This window comes from Amblyomma mixtum, chromosome 10, assembly GCF_055824585.1.
Source record: "Amblyomma mixtum isolate Tamu chromosome 10, ASM5582458v1, whole genome shotgun sequence".
Lineage (NCBI taxonomy): Eukaryota > Metazoa > Arthropoda > Arachnida > Ixodida > Ixodidae > Amblyomma > Amblyomma mixtum.
In genome coordinates, this window is record NC_143021.1 from 23,901,539 (window position 1) to 23,921,104 (window position 19,566).

General features: G+C 50.3%; 1 protein-coding gene across 1 annotated transcript; it reads left to right on the forward strand.

The window, feature by feature from the left end:
• The first annotated feature begins 334 nt into the window (after nt 1-334).
• LOC149325366 (uncharacterized) lies at nt 335-5,229 on the forward strand. The gene is made up of 2 exons (XM_089563300.1): nt 335-2,548; nt 4,903-5,229. The coding sequence occupies exons 1-2, from the start codon at nt 688-690 to the stop codon at nt 5,115-5,117; spliced, it is 2,076 nt and encodes a 691-aa protein (XP_089419426.1). The 5' UTR covers nt 335-687; the 3' UTR covers nt 5,118-5,229.
• The last annotated feature ends 14,337 nt before the right edge of the window (nt 5,230-19,566 follow it).

The window sequence follows — 19,566 nt, forward strand, 5'->3', positions numbered from 1 at the left end:
ACGGAGAAAATCCATGCCCAGAATAACATCTTTAGAGCAATTCTCCAATATCACGAATGTGGCGGGGCACGTCTCACCATGGATCTCGACGCGGGCAGTGCACTTGCCAACAGGGTTTACGATGTGGCCTCCCGCGGTACGTATGGGCGGTCCGTCCCACTGGGTGGTAACCTTGCGAAGACGCCGAGAGAAACTTCCGCTGAAGACCGAGTAATCGGCGCCGGTGTCCACAAGCGCCGTTACGTCGCGTCCGTCGATCAGAATGTGCACATTGCTAGAGGTTACAAAACGATTCGCGCTTCCAAGGATGCCATCGGTCGAGCTGGGACATTCCACCGTAGGCGGAGGTTCTGTTGTGTGGCGCCCTCTTGGGTCGACACACAATTCACTTAGCTGATTTGTAAATCTGGTCTAACAACAATGACTTTGTTTGCTGTGTGAATAAAACCGTGGGGAACGGGCGCAAGCCCGCTTTTGTTCCGCTCGGAACCGAGTCGTGTCCTTCAGCGGCCCGTTGCGGGCCTTGCCGGGGTGTTCATGCAACACCACATTTTGGCGACGAGGATGGGATCACAGTAAGTGACGTTTGTACGCTTGCCCCGACTGACGTACCATTTGCTTCGACTGGCCCTGTGTTTTGCTGCCCCGCTCCACCTTCTCCTGCAACTTTAGAGACTTTGCGTCAGCATGGCGTCAGGCCTCACTCCCGCGCCGTTTTTGTCTGCGCCCGGTTCGCCTGCAGTGCCGTGGAAGCGTTGGTTCAAACTTTTCGAGGCGTACCTCCTGTCGGCCGGTGGTAGCGACTGGGCACCGGAGCGGAAAGCGGCACTCCTTCTCACGCTGCTCGGAGCAGAGGGACAGCGCCAGCATTTCAACAATGAAGAAACTAGGCAAGCGTCCGCAGTCGCCGGCATAACGTCTGAAGCACTTCCGCAGACGCCGCTTGAGCCTGCCACGGAAGCGACGACCACAGACGAATACGCACAGTTAGTCGGGAGCTTGGACCTGTTGTTCGCAGACACAACGAATTTCATCGTTGAGAGACACCGTTTTTTCCGGAGACTTCAACTGCCCGGTGAGCCATTTACCCAGTATGTAGCGGCAGTTAAACAACTTGCGTTGACGTGCGAATTTGGCTCGGCGTTCGACGAGCGCGTCCGAGATCAGATCATCGAAGGCGTCTCAAACCCAGCGTTGCGCGAACGTTTTCTGAACGCTGGCCGAACGCTTACGCTGGCCAAGGCAGAAGAAATTGGCAAAGCTTTAGAAGCCGTACAGCAAGCAAATGCAGCTTATGAGGGAACGCCGGTTTATCGCGTCGACGAACCTGTAACGGAAAATCCGACGATCGAACAGGGATGCATTCGTCAAGCAACTTCAGGTTTTCGAACGCCCGCTCGTGCTCGTGAGCAAGAAGGCGGATGGCGCAGTTACACAGCGTCGGGTTTCCACCGTGGCGTCCCCGGAACCGACGAAGGAGGTAGAAGCAGCCAAGATGGAAGAAGGCGCCCGGAGTTCGAGCGAGAAAGCCAGGAAGGGGGTCGTCAACCGTATTGCTATCGTTGTGGCTCTCCGAAACATAATGCAAACGCAAGAAACTGTCCAGTCCGCAATCGTCGTTGCAACAATTGTAGGAAAATTGGACACTTCGCTCTAGTCTGTCGCTCACAGCATCAGTCCGCGACACTTCGCGCGTCGCAGGCGCCGGCCTCTACCGTGGAGGAAGTACACATCCTGAATTCTCCGCATATTCTGGGCATAGAATTGCCACAAAATAAGAAAGAGATAATAGCTACCGTAACGTTTAAAGGAAACCCAGTTCCTCTACTTGTCGACACTGGGGCTGCCATTTCTCTTGTCAACAATGCTGATTTTCGGAAATATTTTGCACGCTTTTACACTCTGTCGTCGTCAACCCTGGCTCTCCGGGACTACTCCGGCAAGTTGATTCCCACACTGGGCACCTTCGAAGCTGACATACAGTACAACGATACTCAAGCATCGGTAACTTTTCATGTCACTCGACAAGGATCTTCGTTGCTGGGCCTTGACGCCATTCAGAAACTGCACATCAACGTGATGGGGTCAACCCTCACTTGTCTCCAAGCCACTTGTCATTCGTTCGAGGTTCCGGAGAACACACCGCCAGGATTTGAAGCCTTGTTTTCGAGTGATCTCGGTTTTGTCAAGGACTACGTCCATCAAATCAACCGCCGACCAGATGTTCCTCCCGTCAGTGCGAAGCTGAGACGCCTTCCGCTAGCACTGCGACAACAAGTCTCCGACGAGCTCGCGCGCCTGGAGCGCGAGGACATCATCGAACGCGTCGACGCATCGGAGTGGGTGTCTCCGCTGGTCGTCGTGAAAAAGAAGGATGGCTCCCTTCGCCTGTGTGTGGACTTGCGGGAGCCCAACAAAGCTATTGTCGTCGACGGCTACCCACTTCCGCACATGGAGGAACTCTTGCAGTTGCTCGCAGGAGCTACGTGGTTCTCAAAGCTGGACTTGGCTTCAGCATACCATCAAGTGGGACTCACGGAAACAAGTCGTGAGTTGACAACGTTCATATCCCATGAATGACTATTTAGGTTTAAAAGAGTCTGTTTTGGTTTAGCTTCTGCTCCGGCAACATTTCAAAAGCTTATGTCACACGTGTTGAAAGGCTGTACGGGCGTAGTGTGCTATTTGGATGACATTTTGGTGTGGGGACGGACCAAGGCGGAGCACGATCGCAACTTGAAGTGCTGTCTCGCATTTCCACAACAGGAATGAAATTGAATCAGAAATATGTTTTTGCAGTAAGGGAACTCACATTCTTGGGGCACAACCTGTCGACCCAGGGTATTTCTCCCATGGAATCGAAAATCAAAGCTATAGTTAATGCACCTTCCCCTACGAACGTCAAGTCGCTGCAATCATTCCTAGGTCTAGCTGGCTACTACGCCAAGTTCCTGCATCATTATGCAGATTTAGTGGAACCGTTGCGGAAAATGCTCCGACAAGGTCAATCATTTGAATGGACGGTGGAAGCTCAGAATAGTTTTGATCAAGTTAAGGCACGTTTGGCATGCAAACCTGTTGTGCAAATGTTCACCCCAGAATTACCTGTCGTAGTCACCACTGACGCCTCAGACGTTGGCTTGGGAGCTGTACTACAGCAGAAAGAAGGGTCGCACCTTCATACAATTGCTTTTGCGTCACGCGCTCTGTCGCCGGCTGAGAGAAAATACTCAGTTGGTGAACGTGAGGCACTAGCCTGTTTGTTTGCTTGCGAAAAGTGGCATGTATATCTGTGGGGTAGACGTTTTACACTCAGAACCGATCATCAGGCATTGGTTGCTTTGCTTTCCGCCGGCGATTCGGGTCGCCGACCACTACGCATCTCTCGTTGGACAGCTCGGTTGCTGAATTACAATTTCCAAATAGAGTACTGCAAGGGCACACAAAATTATGTGGCAGACGCCTTGTCCAGGCTGCCCGTCGCAGAAAATTCTGACAATCAGGAGGAAGAAATCGTTTCTCTGGTAACACCAGTAGTCGACAAGGCAACTGTACAAAATGCAACAGCTTCTGACGTTACCCTGCAAAAGGTCATCAGTCAGCTCAGCAAGGGCTGGTTGCACAAGAAGGCTCTGTCAGTTGATCTTGTGCCATTCTTTCACATCCAAGAGGAATTATCCTTTGTAGATGGTCTACTAATGCGAGCAGATCGCGTGGTAATTCCTGAAGTACTTCGTCCCACTTTCCTACAGTTGGCCCATGAATCACATCCGGGCATAGTCCGCACAAAAGAACTGCTAAGAGAACGCTACTGGTGGCCACAGCTTGATAGACAGGTAGAGGAATGCATCAAACACTGTCTCATATGTCAAGCAGCTGACAAGTCAGCTAAGCCATCCTTCACACCCCTCCAGCCAGTTCCCTGGCCGGACCGCCCCTGGCAGAAGCTAGCCATGGACATTGTGGGGCCTTTGAACTTTCCGCCGAGTCCAACGTATGCCATAACGTTAATGGATTATTATTCCAGATGGCCTGAAGTCTACTTCACTCCTTCAGTAACATCCCACGATGTCATTGACTTTCTGATCTCTGTTTTTAGCAGGGAGGGTTTTCCAGACTCAATAGTTACAGATAATGGGCCACAATTTGTTTCGAGACAATTCAAAGACTTTCTAAAAGAGAGAGGTATACAGCATTTGCGGTCATCAAATTACTACCCTCAAGCAAATGGTCTTATTGAAAGATTCAACAGAGTTTTGAAGGAGACCATTCAAATAGCTCAACTCCAAGGAGAACCCGTTAAACAAGCTGTCCTGCAACATCTGGGATGGTACCGGCTCACACCCCACTCAACTACGGGCGTGTCACCTGCAGTCCTGCTGCACGGCCGGCAACCGCGCTCGAAACTCGACATGAGCTGTACTTCCTTTCATAATTCGCAGCAAAGCACCTGGAACTTGCCTCAAACTTCCGCTACAGCAACGTCTCCAGAACACACATCTTCGGAGCAAACACAGGTGCGACAAAGGGTTGAAAATAAGCAACAGCAAATGAAATACTACGTTGATAGACGTAGAGGCGCAAAGCCAACGGCCGTGCAAATCGGTGACACAGTGAAGGTGCGGTCATTCAGAACAGGTCCATCCAAATACATTGGACCTTTCAAAGTCCAGCGACAGGTTGGTCCAAGCACTTTCTTACTGAGTGATGGTAAGGTCTGGAATGCTTCTAAACTGGTCCGGGTACTGCCGGCCCCAGAAAATATTCCAAGCCCGCCAAGCATAGATTATTCCTATGCAGGCTTAGCACACGCTGCTGATAATGCAATGGCAGCAACTCGAAACAAGCTTCTAGCTGAAACAAGTGCCGAAATGTCCGAAAATGTGTCGCCTCCTGTTGCAGATACCCTGGATAACGCTTCGCGCAACGAGGGGGGGAAGGAATATAGGCCGTCAAAGTCAGCCGAAAGTGGCCGCACCACTGCGCACGAATCCACAGAGGACAGCAGTTGTAGTTTTCCGGAGCAAAGCGACCCAGGGACTTCCAGTTCGCACAGCCGCGGGCGCCCAGTGCGTCAGCGGAAACCACCTTTCTGGGCCGTAGACTACCAGATGTAGTTCTGGAGCGAAGGGTAGCACACCTGTTTTTCTTGGCCTGTAGTCGCGACTGAGCTGTCCGTGGCCAGTGGGCCAGTCATGGAGACTTTATAAAGCGGGTAATGAATGAATACTCCTGTATCGCTGTGATCTTTACTCACTTTGCTTTCTTTGCAAGTTCCTCATATTTTCGCATTCAGCGCACAATGATATTGTGATAGGTTGTGTATAATGATGAATCTCCTTGTGTGTTCTCTGTTACGGTGGATGTACAAATCTAGTGTTGTTTCTGGGTGAGATTGATCGTATGTCGTGCCCATAGTCACTGTATAATGTGTGTGCTTTCTTTTGCCATGTGTAATGACTGCTGAAATGAGACATTTTTGTGCCTTGAACACGTCATAACAGAAATAGCACAGCCATAAAATCGGATAGTTTCTGTTTGATGACCATTGTATAATGTTTGCTGTCTCGTGGCACATGTTAAGACAGCAGTATTTTTCGCAATAGAGAGAGAGAGAGAGAGAGAGAGAGAGAGGGAAAGGCAGGGATGTTAACCAGAAAGGATTCCGGTTGGCTACCCTGCACAGGGGAAGGGAATGAGGGGAATTAAAGAGGAAAGAGAGAAGTAAAGGGAAATAATCACAGTCTGTCAATTAAGGCAGTCGCTCTCAAAAAGCGAAAGAGTGCCTTGTAAGCCTTGATGGCAGTTGACTGTTGTGGCCACGGACCGAGGATCTTGGCCTCTGTGAAAGGGCGAGGGTCCAGGCGGTGCGAGGAGGAGCTATAACCGGTGATGGAGAACGTCGAAGGTAGTCTTGTATGTCGCGGGGCTGTTCACCGTAGCGGGGGCACGGATCAGCCCGAGTAAAACCCCTTAGGCCAAGCTCGCGGTATGGACAGGAGCGATACATGTGGTCAGACTCACCGCAGTGAAAACAAAATGGTCGCCGGTCCGCAGTCCTCCAGATGTCGGTCTTCCTGCGTCTCGGCGGTCCCAGGCGGGCATCAGACGGGTGCAGGAACTCGCGGCGTTGAAGGCCAGAATCGGGAGCGCTCTGGACTTGGCGATGGGCGGGAGGCGGACGACGAACTGCGGCGGCGTAGCTCAGAGTTTGTGGGTCGGCTGCAGCTACAATTGGGACGTCTTCTGGCGCCAGCGTGTGTCGCAGTTCCTCGCGAACGGCCGACGCGATGGAGACAGAGGCGGGCTGCTCAGGAGAAGGGAAGAGCTTTTTCAGCTCCTCGCGGATGACGTCGCGAATTATTTCTCGAACATCGGTTAGACCAACTCCGCCCAGGCCAGACGAGGCAAGACTTGAGACGGCAGGAAGGGCGCTCAGTCTCTGAAAGTGACTGGTTCTTGTCGCCAATGCGTGCTCGATATTTGTAGCTTCGGCGACAAATCCGGCTACTGTGGTCGGAGGATTGCGTATGAGGCCTCCAAAGATGTCATTCCGGACACCCCTCATCAACGCCCGTACCTTTTTCTCCTCAGTAGCCCGCGGGTCGGCGCGGGCACTCAGACGCAGCACGTCTTCGACGAAGCTTCTGACGCTTTCGGTGGGTCCCTGGATGCGAGCGTGGAGCAGATCTTCTGCTTGCTGTCGCCGGTGTTGGTTCGCGAACGTGCGTACCAGTTCGCTCTTGCATGTCTCCCATGATGTTAAAGAAGCCTCATGGTTCTCAAACCAATACTTTGCTGTGGCTTCCAGAGAGAAGTACAGATTCTGCAGGCATTGGTCGGGAGTCCACCCGTTATGTCGAGCTACTCTTTCATAGTGCTGGACCCAGTCTTCAACATCGTCGAGGCCATCGTCACGGAACGGGACGACAGATCTTGGAGTGACAGGCACGTAGACGATCCTCGACGCAATCGCGGGGTCGGTTTGTTGTGACTGGGACGCCATGGTGACGTTGGCTGTCCTAGATGTCCGCGATCCCTCGGGCAAGAGTCCGAACTCCGGCGCTTGGCCTTGCTGACGTCGGCTAGCCCGAGTCTTAGTTTCTGCCGAGGGCTCCTCCAAGAAAACTCGACGGCCAGGACTTAGGACGGGGCTCGAACTACGAGGTGGGGTGCGCTGCATGAGATGCGTTACCCAGCACCTGCACCAAATGTCACGGCTTGACGTACAGGCCGGCGGCGAGAACGGGTGAAGACAGAAAGCACAGAACAAAACAGGCAGGTCCACCAGCAGCAACATCGTCGTCGGCGCGCCGCAATCGCTACTCGTCTTTTTCTTCCACTCGCGACAATATGTCATGGGCTATAACGCCTGTCAAATACCTGGGAGTGCCTTTAGAGTTTTATAAGGACACCGAGCCATACTGGACACAGCAGATCCAAGAAACCCACGAGAAAGCGGAGAAGTGGAAAAACGCCCACTTGTCAATATTTGCAAGAGCAACAGTTTGTAACCTATTTTTATTAAGCAAGTTATGGTATGTGATGCAAGTATTGCATTGTTCTCGTGTTAATGTGCAAAAACTGCACCGAATTTTTGCCGTGTTCATTTGGGCCTCCACTTGGGAGAGGTGCAGGAGGACAAATTTGTTTAGGCAGGTGAAGTGTGGCGGGCTTGGGTTGGGCCATTTATTTTTTCGCCAGATCGTGAACCGGTTTATTTTTTTTTAGGGATGTAAGAGACCCATTCCTGCGAGCTGTTTGCCAACAAAGGCTAGGTCGAGCGTTGCCTGATGTTGTGGTTGACACCGGATGTATGCCTGGCCGTATTTTTGGATTCTTTAGAGAGATTGTTCTAAGTGTGAAATTCCTTCGCGTACGTTTTTCGATGGAGTATTTGAGTAAAGTTGACAAGAAAACACTATACAAGAATCTTTGTGATGTAGGTTCCCCGGTGCCCTTGCACAGGGCCTTATACTCTGGAGGCAAAGGCAGTAATGTATTGAAACGTGTAAAGAAAATGAAAGTGTCAGCTGGAGCAAAAACATTTTTCTTCATGTTACACACCGGTACATTGACGGTAAAATCATTTCTGGAGAAAAAGGGCTTGTTCCTTCCGTGGGGAGCCCACTGTCTCATTTGTAAATAGCCGGAGACAATAGATCATGTGTTTCTTCATTGCTGGGAGGGGGTGTATTTGTGGGATGTGCTCCAAAGGACACTCAAAAAAAAGAGTTGCCACTTGATGCTCATGGCATTAGATACTTGCCAACGGATAACCAGGATGACGTCCCATTAGACCAAGTAATGTTAATGTGCCTCCACAGTATATGGCGCTCTCGAATGGCCGGTTATCACTGCGATTCGGATGCAAGACCGGCACGCATGTATTTCCGAGAAAGCGTACAGATATGGCTGGAGACGGCGAAATTACAAACTTGTGTTCCCGAGTGGCTGTCAAGGCTGGAGCCCTTGACGGTACTCAAGGAATTTTAACATGACAATGCCTGCCCCTTGTGGGTACAGGCTATTTGAACGCTGTGTATATATGTTCGTGTGTGTTACTGTTATTTTTGTGTCTAAGCCAGGCAATAAAGAAAAAAAAAGAGTGGCGCAGTGGAAGCGTGCTGGGCCCATAACCCAGAGGTCCGTGGATCGAAACCACGCTCTGCTACTTTTTTTTTGCTCCCTCTCTCTCTCTTCTGTGGCAGGGTCTGTCACATCATCAACTCAACTAAGGTATTTAAAAAATTTATAAAAAATATTTGGAAGAGAATCTTGTTTCGTTTTGTGGCCTATACTCGCAATAATATATGTTTTTGACTAGTCTTTGTTCCCATCAAAACATCCTGCGGCATAAAATTTGTCAATTCATGCTTGTTTGTGTCTTATTGTTGTTATATTATTTGTTGTCATTGATGTATTTAATTCATGCTTGTTTATTCATATTGTTATTTTATTTGGTGTCATTGATTTACTCAATTCATGCTTGTTTGTGTCATTGTTGTTATATTATTTAGTTTCTTTGTTTGTCCTGCTTAGGCGCTAAAGGTGCGTGCTGCCGCCTGTATCAGGGAGCCAAGGCCTAGTCAGGCCTACCGCCTTTTGCTTTGGTTTCCCCTTTCATTTTTGGAAGAAAATAAACACCAAACCAAACCAATCAAAACATGGCCACCATGCTGATTGCAATTGAAATACCTGTAACCTTTCCCCGCTCCCTCGTCCAGCAGAGTGGCGCAGTGGAAGCGTGCTGGGCATTCTGCTTCCGGCAGCCGAGCTGAACGGATCGCAGGGTCATGGGCTCCAGCGGAGCGGCGATAGCGGCCTTTGACGGCCGCGGAAACAGGATCGATGACTGCGGTGATAAGGATTACCAGGTTATTTTGCCGACACTGCCAACAGGACGTGTTGTTTTCAACACCGTTTTTCTTCACGGCGACGTGCGAGCGAGGCCGTTCCGGGTCGAGGATTTCCGTGACGCCCTGGCCGAGACCGGTACGCTCCCCGACGTGGTCGCGTTGGGGGCGTACCAAATCAACCACGTGTGGGCGGTTACCCTGCGGAACACGGAGGCAGCAAAGAAGTTGCTCGCCTTCAACGAGCTGCAAGTTAAGAAACGCCGCTGCCTCATTATCGACCCGGAAGACCAGCAGGTAAAGCTGCGGCTACACTGGATGCTTCACGGTGTGGCCGACGACGACATCCGGACGGCATTCGCGGCGTTTGGCAAAGTGACCGACGTTACGCGTGAGCGGTGGCGGATACAAGGCGTCAATGACAAGAGCTCAAGGACAAGAACAGTCCTACTGAAGTTGAAGCCCGGCTTGAAAGTGGATGACCTGCCACACCAGGTACGTGTCGCCGGAGAGTTGGCTCTTGTCGTGGCGCCTGGGCGTCCAATGCAGTGCTTGCGCTGCCATGGTACAGGCCACGTGCGGCGTGAATGCAAGGTTCCCCGCTGTACGAAATGCCGGCGGTACGGCCACGCGGATAATTAGTGTGTCCGCACTTACGCGGTGGCTACGGGCGGGGCGTCGCAAGACGACTCTGCGGAACTTCTGATGGATGTAGTCGAGGCCGAAGAATCTGCGAAAGGCATAGAGGAACCCGAAAAGCAAGCAGGATCGACGGGCTCTTCGGGACTTTCCAGCAGCGATGCCGGACGCAAGCCTGAAGGGGCAGAACCTACTAGAAAGGAGACGGGGGCGTCGAGCGGTGAAGTAAGCGTGCCAGCGCTCCAAGAAACCGAGCCAGCGACTCTGACCGAGGAGAACCTTGACCAGAGCGGCGCCCGCACGACCGGCGTCCCTGCCCCAGCGAAGCGGCCACACGCCCAGACCGGAACCGAAGACGACAAGGCGGAAGCCCCCAGCGTCGAAGAGCCGCCGGCAAAAACGACCCAAGGTCGGCGGTCGTCCATCCGGCCACGACCAAATGTGTCGACGGAGAGGAGAGCCCTTGACAAGCCGCCCCCGCTGCCAGGCCTGGCACCAGCACCGGATGCCTCCGGTGTCAATGATGTCGTCTAGCCAAGCGCTAGACGTGAAGGGTAAGCACCATGTTCCCGGCCTCTTTCTTCTGCATGAAAATGGCTCATGCGTTCCCCATGAAAGTCGGTACATTTAATGTCAGGGGACTGGCAAGTAAGAAGAAGCAGAGCCAGGTGTACGGCCTTTTAACTGAGCACGACATTGACGTCCTGGCAGTGCAGGACACGAAAATTGACGGGGAAGAGAAGACCGGGAGCATGGTGAGACGTTTCACGTCTAGGTTTTTTGCAGTTGTCGCCCACGCTGTAGGAACGTCTGCGGGTTGTGTCATCTTTGTAAAGAATGTACCGGGAATTGAGGTTCAGGCATATACGGCGTGTCCTTCGGGTCGATTTGTTTTGGTTTACCTCCTGTACGACAAAACATATTGGCGCATCATTTGTGTGTACGCCCCAAATGCGGTGGATGAGAGGACAGCCTTTTTTCAAAACGTACAAAAGCACTTCAGTTGTGAGAAATGCCTGATCGTCATGGGCGACTTCAATTGCGTCCTCGGAGGCTGTGACAAAACCAGTGCACGGGCGTTTAGGGACAGAAGCACTGAGGTACTCTCAGAGATTATAGACACGTGCAACCTCGATGATGTGGCAGAATGTTTAGAAGGCACGCGTTGTGTGAGGTTCACACATTTTCAGCGCTCAAGCCATGCACGGCTAGATCGCATTTATGTGTCACCGAACATTATTTCAAAATGCAGTAGCTACAATGTAGTACCGGTATCATTTTCGGATCATTGTTTAGTGCAGTGTGGGATAGGGACAAAGAAACGAGGAAATCAGTTTTCTTGGGAGATGTGGAAATTAAATAATAAGCTCATTACAGACGACATCTTTAGCAGGAAAGTAAACGAAGAAATCAGTAAATTAAAGCCGAGCGGGGAACTGAAAGTATGGCAGCAGTGGGAACTTTGCAAACAACAAATAAAAATAGCAGCAATCGAAAGGTCAAGCTGCATACGAGAAGAGGAGAAGCGTGAGGAGGACAATTTAAGATCTCTACTAGCTAGACTTCTCGAAAGAGAAAGCGAAGAGCCTGGCAAATGGATGGATGACATTAGGAAAATAAAACATAAGATTGAACTCTTTGAAGAAGAACGCTATCGTGGCGCAATGGTGCGGGCCAGGGCGCAAGATATAGCTGTTGGGGAGACACCTTCAAAACGAGCGCTAGGAATGGAAAAAACGCATGCTCAACGAAACCACATTGAAAAGATTGAATGGGGCGGGGCGTTATCTGGAGAAAGCGGGCATATCCAGCAGGCATTTCTTGAATATTATCAGGCGCTGTTTGCAAAGCAAGAAGTGGATGTGAGCGCATTCAAGGAAAAGTTTCTTGGCGCTTTGCCGCGATTAGATGACGACCAGAAAGAAAGGCTGGAGCTGTCGATAACTGCGTCGGAGGTCGAGCAAGCGATAGAAAATTTGAACCTGGGAAAATCTCCTGGGCCTGATGGGTTAAGCGCCGCTTTTTACAAAGCATATAAACAGGAAATAGTGCCAGTACTGACAGCAGTTTTTAACGAAGCCTACAAAGAAAATGAATTGCCCCCGTCTTATGGTAAATCCCATACAGTGCTAATCCCTAAATCCGATGACGCAGAAAAGTTAAAGCAGGTTACAGCATATCGTCCTATCGCCCTCACAAACGTAGATTATAAAGTTTTCATGAAGATTTTAGCCCGTAGACTACAGTCAGTAATTCAAGATATAGTCGGTCCCCACCAGACGTATGGGATCGAGGGACGCTCCATTGTTTCCAATATTCATAGAGCGAGGTGTGTGCTGGAATGTTGTGATAACACAAATGGCTGTGTAGCCATCCTTCAGCTAGATCTTGAGAAGGCATTTGATTGTGTTTCGCACGATATCTTGTTCTGCATACTCGACCATGTGAATGTAGGGTCCATTATTTGCGAGGGAGTGGCCTTGGCGTACCCGTGCTGCACGACAAGATTAATTGCAAATAAGAGTTTGGGGGCCCCCATTAGCCTGCAGCGTTCGGTGCGCCAGGGTTGTCCCCTCAGCCCTCTTCTATTTTGCATTTACATTGAAGCGTTATCTTTGAATATCATGGAAAGTAAAAAAATTCGAGGCTTCCAGCTACAGGCGGCAGAAGTTAAGCTGCTGGCTTATGCGGATGATGTCGCGGTGTTCACAGTGAACCGGGAAGGTATAATCGAGGCCGTGGCATGCGTAAAAGAATTCACCAAGGTCACCGGTAGTAAAGTGAATTGGTCAAAGTCCCTGGGGCTTTGGCACGGAGAATGGCCAACGAAGCCCGGCAATTTTGCAAACGTGTCCTGGGTGACGACCCCAGTAAATTACTTAGGCGTCCCACTGGACGGTTATCGCGATAGCGATTCGTACTGGAAAGCACAGACGCAAGCCACGCGTGAAAAGGGGGAGAGGTGGAAAGGTGGAAAGGGCGACACCTTTCAATTTTCGCGAGGGCCACAGTGTGCAATCTGTTTTTTATGTCTAGGCTGTGGTACGTGATGCAAGTGTTGCATTGTGCAAGGATGAACGTACAGAGACTGCACCGGATCTTTGCCGTTTTTGTGTGGGCTGCGGACTGGGAACGCTGCAGCCGGACCAATTTGTTTAGGCATGTGAAAGATGGTGGCCTTAGTCTGGGACACTTATTTCTGCGGCAGATTGTAAGCAGCTTTTTTTTTATGCGCGATGTAAGCGATCCGTTTTTGCGCACTGTGTGCCAATTAAGGCTCGGAAATGCACTGCCGGACTTTGTTGTCTCAACCGAAAGTTTCTCGGGACGTATTTTTGGTTACTTTAGAGAGGTTGTCGCGAGTGTTCGATTCCTGTCTGTTCGATTTTCGTATGAATATTTATCTTCTGTTAGCAGGAAGAAGTTGTATAAAGATTTGTGCGATGGAGGCCTGGGACGCGACGTACTTAAGCGTGTGAAGGCGATGCAGGTGCCGCCAAGTGCAAAAACTTTTTTCTTTAAATTACATACCGGAACACTACCAGTAAAGGAATTCTTGGAAAGGAAGCATTTATTTCTACCTTGGGGATCACATTGTTTAATTTGTAAACAACCAGAAACAATAGATCACTTTTTTTTGCACTGTTGGGAGGGAGTATACTTTTGGAACATCTTACAAAGGACTTTAAAAAAGGAATTTCCGCTCGACTCTCATGGTACTCGGTACTTGCCTGTAGAGAGTGAGGATGGGACACCATTCGACCTTATTATGCTATTGGGCCTCCATTGTATTTGGCGCTCCAGAATGGCAGGATATCATCGCGATCCTGATGCACGTCCAGCACGCATCTATTTTCGGGAGTGCATGCATAGGTATATTGAAGGTCAGAAACTTGCTCCTGAAGCTCCCGAGTGGCTCGAAAGAGTCGAGCCTTTGGTGACGCTTAAGAAGTTTTAACGTGACGAAGCCACGTGCACGCACCGCTAGGCGGATAGTGTTGTTAATGATTGATCATTGTGCTCTGTAAGTGTATTTGTGTACTGTGGTTCTTGCCGAAGTCAGGCAATAAAGAAAAAAAAGAAACAAAAAAGCAGAGTGGCGCAGTGGAAGCGTGCTGGGCCCATAACCCAGAGGTCTGTGGATCGAAACCACGCTCTCCTACTTTTTTTTGCTCCCTCTCTCTCTCGTCTCTGACAGGGTCTGTCACATGGCCACCATGCTGATTGAAATTGAAATACCCGTAACCTTTCCCCTCTCCCTTGTCAAGCAGTTATTTCTACCTTGGGGATCACATTGTTTAATTTGTAAACAACCAGAAACAATAGACCACGTTTTTTTGCACTGTTGGGAGGGGGTATACTTTTGGGACATTTTGCAACGGGCTTTAAAAAAGGAATTTCCGCTCGACGCTCATGGTATTCGGTACTTGCCTGTAGTGAGTGAGGATGGGACACCATTCGACCTCGTTATGCTAATGGGCCTCCATTGTATTTGGCGCTCCAGAATTGCAGGATATCATTGCGATCCTGATGCACGGCCAGCACGGATCTATTTTCGGGAGTGCATGCATAAGTATATTGAAGTTCAGAAACTTGCTCCTGAAGCTCCCGAGTGGCTCGAAAGAGTCGAGCCTTTGGTGACGCTTAAGGAGTTTTAATATGATGAAGCCACGCACCCCCGGGCGGATAGTGTTGTTAATTATTGCTCATTGCGCTCTGTAAGTGTAATTGTGTACTGTGGTTCTTGCCGAAGTCAGGCAATAAATAAAAAAAAAAAGCAGAGTGGCGCAGTGGAAGCGTGCTGGGCCCATAACCCAGAGGTCCGTGGATCGAAACCACGCTCTGCTACTTTTTTTTTTGCTCCGTCTCTCTCTCTTCTGTGGCAGGGTCTGTCACATGGCCACCATGCTGATTGAAATTGAAATACCTGTAACCTTTCCCCTGTCCCTTGTCCAGCAGAGTGGCGCAGTGGAAGCGTGCTGGGCCCATAACCCAGAGGTCCGTGGATCGAAACCACGCTCTGCTACTTTTTTTTTTGCTCCGTCTCTCTCTCTTCTGTGGCAGGGTCTGTCACATGGCCACCATGCTGATTGAAATTGAAATACCTGTAACCTTTCCCCTGTCCCTTGTCCAGCAGAGTGGCGCAGTGGAAGCGTGCTGGGCCCATAACCCAGAGGTCCGTGGATCGAAACCACGCTCTGCTACTTTTTTTTTGCTCCCTCTCTCTCTCTTCTGTGGCAGGGTCTGTCACATGGCCACCATGCTGATTGAAATTGAAATACCTGTAACCTTTCCCCTTTCCCTTGTCCAGCAGATTTGCGCAGTGGAAGCGTGCTGGGCCCATAACCCAGAGGTCCGTGGATCGAAACCACGCTCTGCTACTTTTTTTTGCTCCCTCTCTCTCTCTTCTGTGGCAGGGTCTGTCGCATGGCCACCATGCTGATTGAAATTGAAATACCTGTAACCTTTCCCGTCTCCCTTGTCCAGCAGAGTGGCGCGAAACAGAATATAAGTACTCATTTGAAAACCGAACTGTCAAAAAACGCACGGAGGCATAAACTTCCTGCATAAAGCCAGAATTCACTTTAGCCGAATGTTGCTGCAGGTAACGGACATTTACAAAAATCGGACTTTGTACCGGATTGGTTTCCTGTCCTGATGCGCTGTATATCTTTACCGGCCTTTTAGTTATAATGTGTTACTATTATGTTTCTTCCATGTAGCACCTACCTAGGTGCTCTGTAAATAGTTGTTTTTGTGTGTGTATATACACACACACATATGTATATATATGCTTTGTATACAAAACCATGTAAATAAATACCATGAAAAAAAAAATCCAGGAGAGTGGCGCAGTGGAAGCGTGCTGGGCCCATAACCCAGAGGTCCGTGGATCGAAACCACGCTCTGCTACTTTTTTTTTTTGCTCCCTCTCTCTCTCTTCTGTGGCAGGGTCTGTCACATGGCCACCATGCTGATTGAAATTGAAATGCCTGTAACCTTTCCCCGCTCCCTCGTTTAGCAGAGTGGCGCGATTCTACTTCCGGCCACCGAGCGTAACCGACGCAGGATCATGAGCTCCAGCGGAGCGGCGATAGCGGCCCTTTCCAGCCGCGGAAACAGGCTCGAGGACAACGAAGATAGCGAGTACCAGATTATTCTGCCAACTTTGCCCTCCGGACGCGTTGTTTTTAACACGCTTTTTTTGCACGGCGATGTGCGGGTTAGGTCATACAGGGTCGAGGATTTCCGCGACGCCCTTGCCAACGTTGGTGCGCTCCCCGACGTTTTGGCGTTGGGGGCGTATCAGATCTACCATGTGTGGGCTGTCACGTTAACCAGCACAGAAGAAACAAAGAAGCTGGCGGCGTTCAAGGAACTGGACGTTAAAGGTCGCCGCTGCCTCATCATCGATCCCGAAGACCAACAAGTGAAGCTGCGACTCCACTGGATGTTGCACGGCGTGGCAGATGATGACATCCGGACGGCGTTTGCTGCTTTTGGGAATGTGACCGAAGTGACCCGGGAGAGGTTGCGAGTTCAAGGCGTCAAGGAGAAGGGGTCCACCACGAGGACGGTGCTCCTGAAATTGAAGCCGGGCATCAAGGTTGATGATTTACCGCACCATCTGCGAGTCGCCGGGAAATTAGCCCTTGTCGTGGTGCCTGGGCGGGCGATGCAGTGCTTACGCTGTCGAGGCACGGGACACGTCCGCCGCGAATGTAAGGTGCCCCGATGTTCAAAATGTTGGCGCTACGGACATGAGGAGGCTGACTGTGTGCTCACGTACGCTTCGGCCTTGGGACCTGGAACGAGGGAGCGGTCGGCGGAGCTCATTATGGACGTAGTCGAGGCAGAGGAGGCGGCAAAGGGAACCGGAGAAGCGCGTACGCAGGCACGGGAGACAGACTCGTCGGGGGACTCCGCACGAGACATCAATGCTGCCAGCGATGCGGGGAGGAGTGACGCTACACCTGACCTCCCTAGGTCAGACGAGGAGACGTCACCTCAGCCGGCAGACGACATGGAGCAGGATAACGGTGAGGAGCAGCCATACACCAGCGGTACTCGTTCGCCAAGCGTCACAGCCCCAGCCGAGCGACCCCACGCACAGACCGATCTCAAAGGTGACAAGGCAGCAGCCCCCGGTGTCGACGAGCCGCGAGCAAAAACAGTCCAGTCCCGGCGGTCCGCACTACGTCCGCGGCCAAACATTTCTTTGGAGAGACGTGCAGCGGATAAAGCGCCCCCGCTGCCAGTTCAGCCGCTCGCACCAAACGGAGGCGGTTCCAACGACGGCGTCTAGCCGCGCGCTAGACGAGGAAGGTAAGCACCATGCTCTCGGTCTTTTCACCCTTTATGAAAATGGCGCCTGAAACCCCTTTGAGAGCAGCCACGTTAAATGTCAGGGGATTGGCAGCAAAAAAGAAGCAGAGCCAAGTACACCGCCTGCTAAGTGACCATGATATCGACGTGCTTGCCGTACAAGAAACAAAGGTTGATGGGGAGGAAGAGACCGGGAGCATGGTGCAACGTTTCACGGCTAGATTTTACGCCATTGTGAGCCACGCGGTAGGGACATCGGCTGGGGGTGTATTGTTTGTCAAAAAGCTGCCTGGACTGATTGTACAGGCTCACTACTCATGTCTGGCAGGACGGTGTGTTGTAGCCGATTTTGCATATTCCAATGCTGAGTGGCGCATTATTTGTGTGTATGCTCCTAACATTGTTGAGGAAAGAGCAGTGTTTTTCGGGAATGTTATGCAGCAGTTAAGTACGGAGAGGCAGGTTGTAATGCTGGGCGATTTCAACTGTGTACTGAATGCTCGGGACAAAACCAGCACACGCGGCTTCAGAGACAAGAGTACTGATGTGTTGTGCCAGTTAATAAGCGAGTGGAATATGGAAGATGTGGCTGAGTACCTGGGGGGGAGCGCGTGCCGTACAGTACACGCACTTCCAAGGTGCGAGCCACGCGCGCCTTGACAGAATTTACGTGTCGCTAGATTTGATTCCCGTATGCAATGATTACCAAGTTGTGCCCATGACATTCACGGATCACTGCTTAGTGAAATGCGTATTCGGCACCAAAAAACGAAGGAATGCATTTAGCTGGGAGTTATGGAAATTTAACAACAAATTGCTCAGTGATGAAGCCTTTAGACGGGTTGTACTGAATCAACTCATTAAAGTAAGGCCGGGTACATTGTACGAAATCTGGAAGCAATGGGAGACGTGCAAAGAACAGATTAAAATAAAAGCCATTGATACATCGAGTTGCCTGCGGTACCAGGAGAAAATTAAAGAAACCAAGCTAAAGGCTTTGCTGGAAAAACTACATGAGCAAGAATGTAAGGCACCCGGCAAATGGATAGAAGATATTAGGAAAATAAAAGAACAGCTTGCGTTGATGGAAGAAGACAGATACCGAGGAGCGTTAGTGAGGGCAAGGGCGGAGAGTTGGAACATGGGCGAGACGCCCTCGAAAAGAGCACTGGCATTGGAAAAGGCTCATGCAGAGAAAAATCACATTGATAAGATTGCGTGGGGCGGCATGCTATCGTGAGATGACGAACATATCAGACAAGGCTTCTTCCAATATTATCAGCAGCTTTTTAACAAACAGGAGGTCGACATAAACTTGTTCAAAGAAAAGTTTCTTATGGCTATGCCACGACTAGACGAGGACACGAAAAAAAGATTAGAGATGCCAATCACAGAACTCGAGGTCGAAAAAGCAATCGATAGTTTAAATATGGGAATGTCGCCTGGGCCAGACGGCTTAAGTGCAGCTTTCTATAAGGGGTTTAAGAACGAAATAGCGCCAATATTGACTGCGTTGTTCCAAGAAGCCTACGAAATAAACAGATTGACGCTGTCATACGGGTTATCTCACACTATTCTAATTCCCAAGACAAATAACGAGGAAAAGCTCCAGCAGGTCACAGCTTACAGGCCAATTTCCTTGACTAATGTCGATTAAAAAATATTAATGAAAGTGTTAGCAAGGAGACTGCCGTCAGTAATTCAGGATATTGTGGGCCCTCACCAAACGTGCGGGATAAAGGGGAGATCAATTATGACTAACATACACACGGCAAGATCGGTTCTGGAGTGTTGTGATCTGACTAATGAATGTGTGGCCATCCTCCAACTAGACCTCGAAAAAGCATTTGACTGTGTAGCCCACGAAATTTTGCTCAGTATTCTGGACCACGCGAATGTAGGTTCCGTAATTCGAGAGGGCGTGGCCATGGCGTACCGCGGCTGCACTACGAGATTAATTATAAACAAGAGTCTGGGGGCCCCCATTCGGGTGCAATGTTCGGTACGCCAGGGCTGCCCCCTCAGTCCACTTTTGTTTGCCATTTACATAGAGACACTAGGTTTGAACATTATTAAGAACGAGGCTGTTCAAGGTTTTAGGTTGCAGGCAGCTGAAGTCAAGTTACTTGCATACGCGGATGACCTAGCGGTGTTTGCTGAGAATCAGCAGAGCATACGGGAGGCTGTTGTGTCTGTTGACAGTTTCAGGAAGGCAACCGGATGTATAGTGAACTGCACTCTAAGA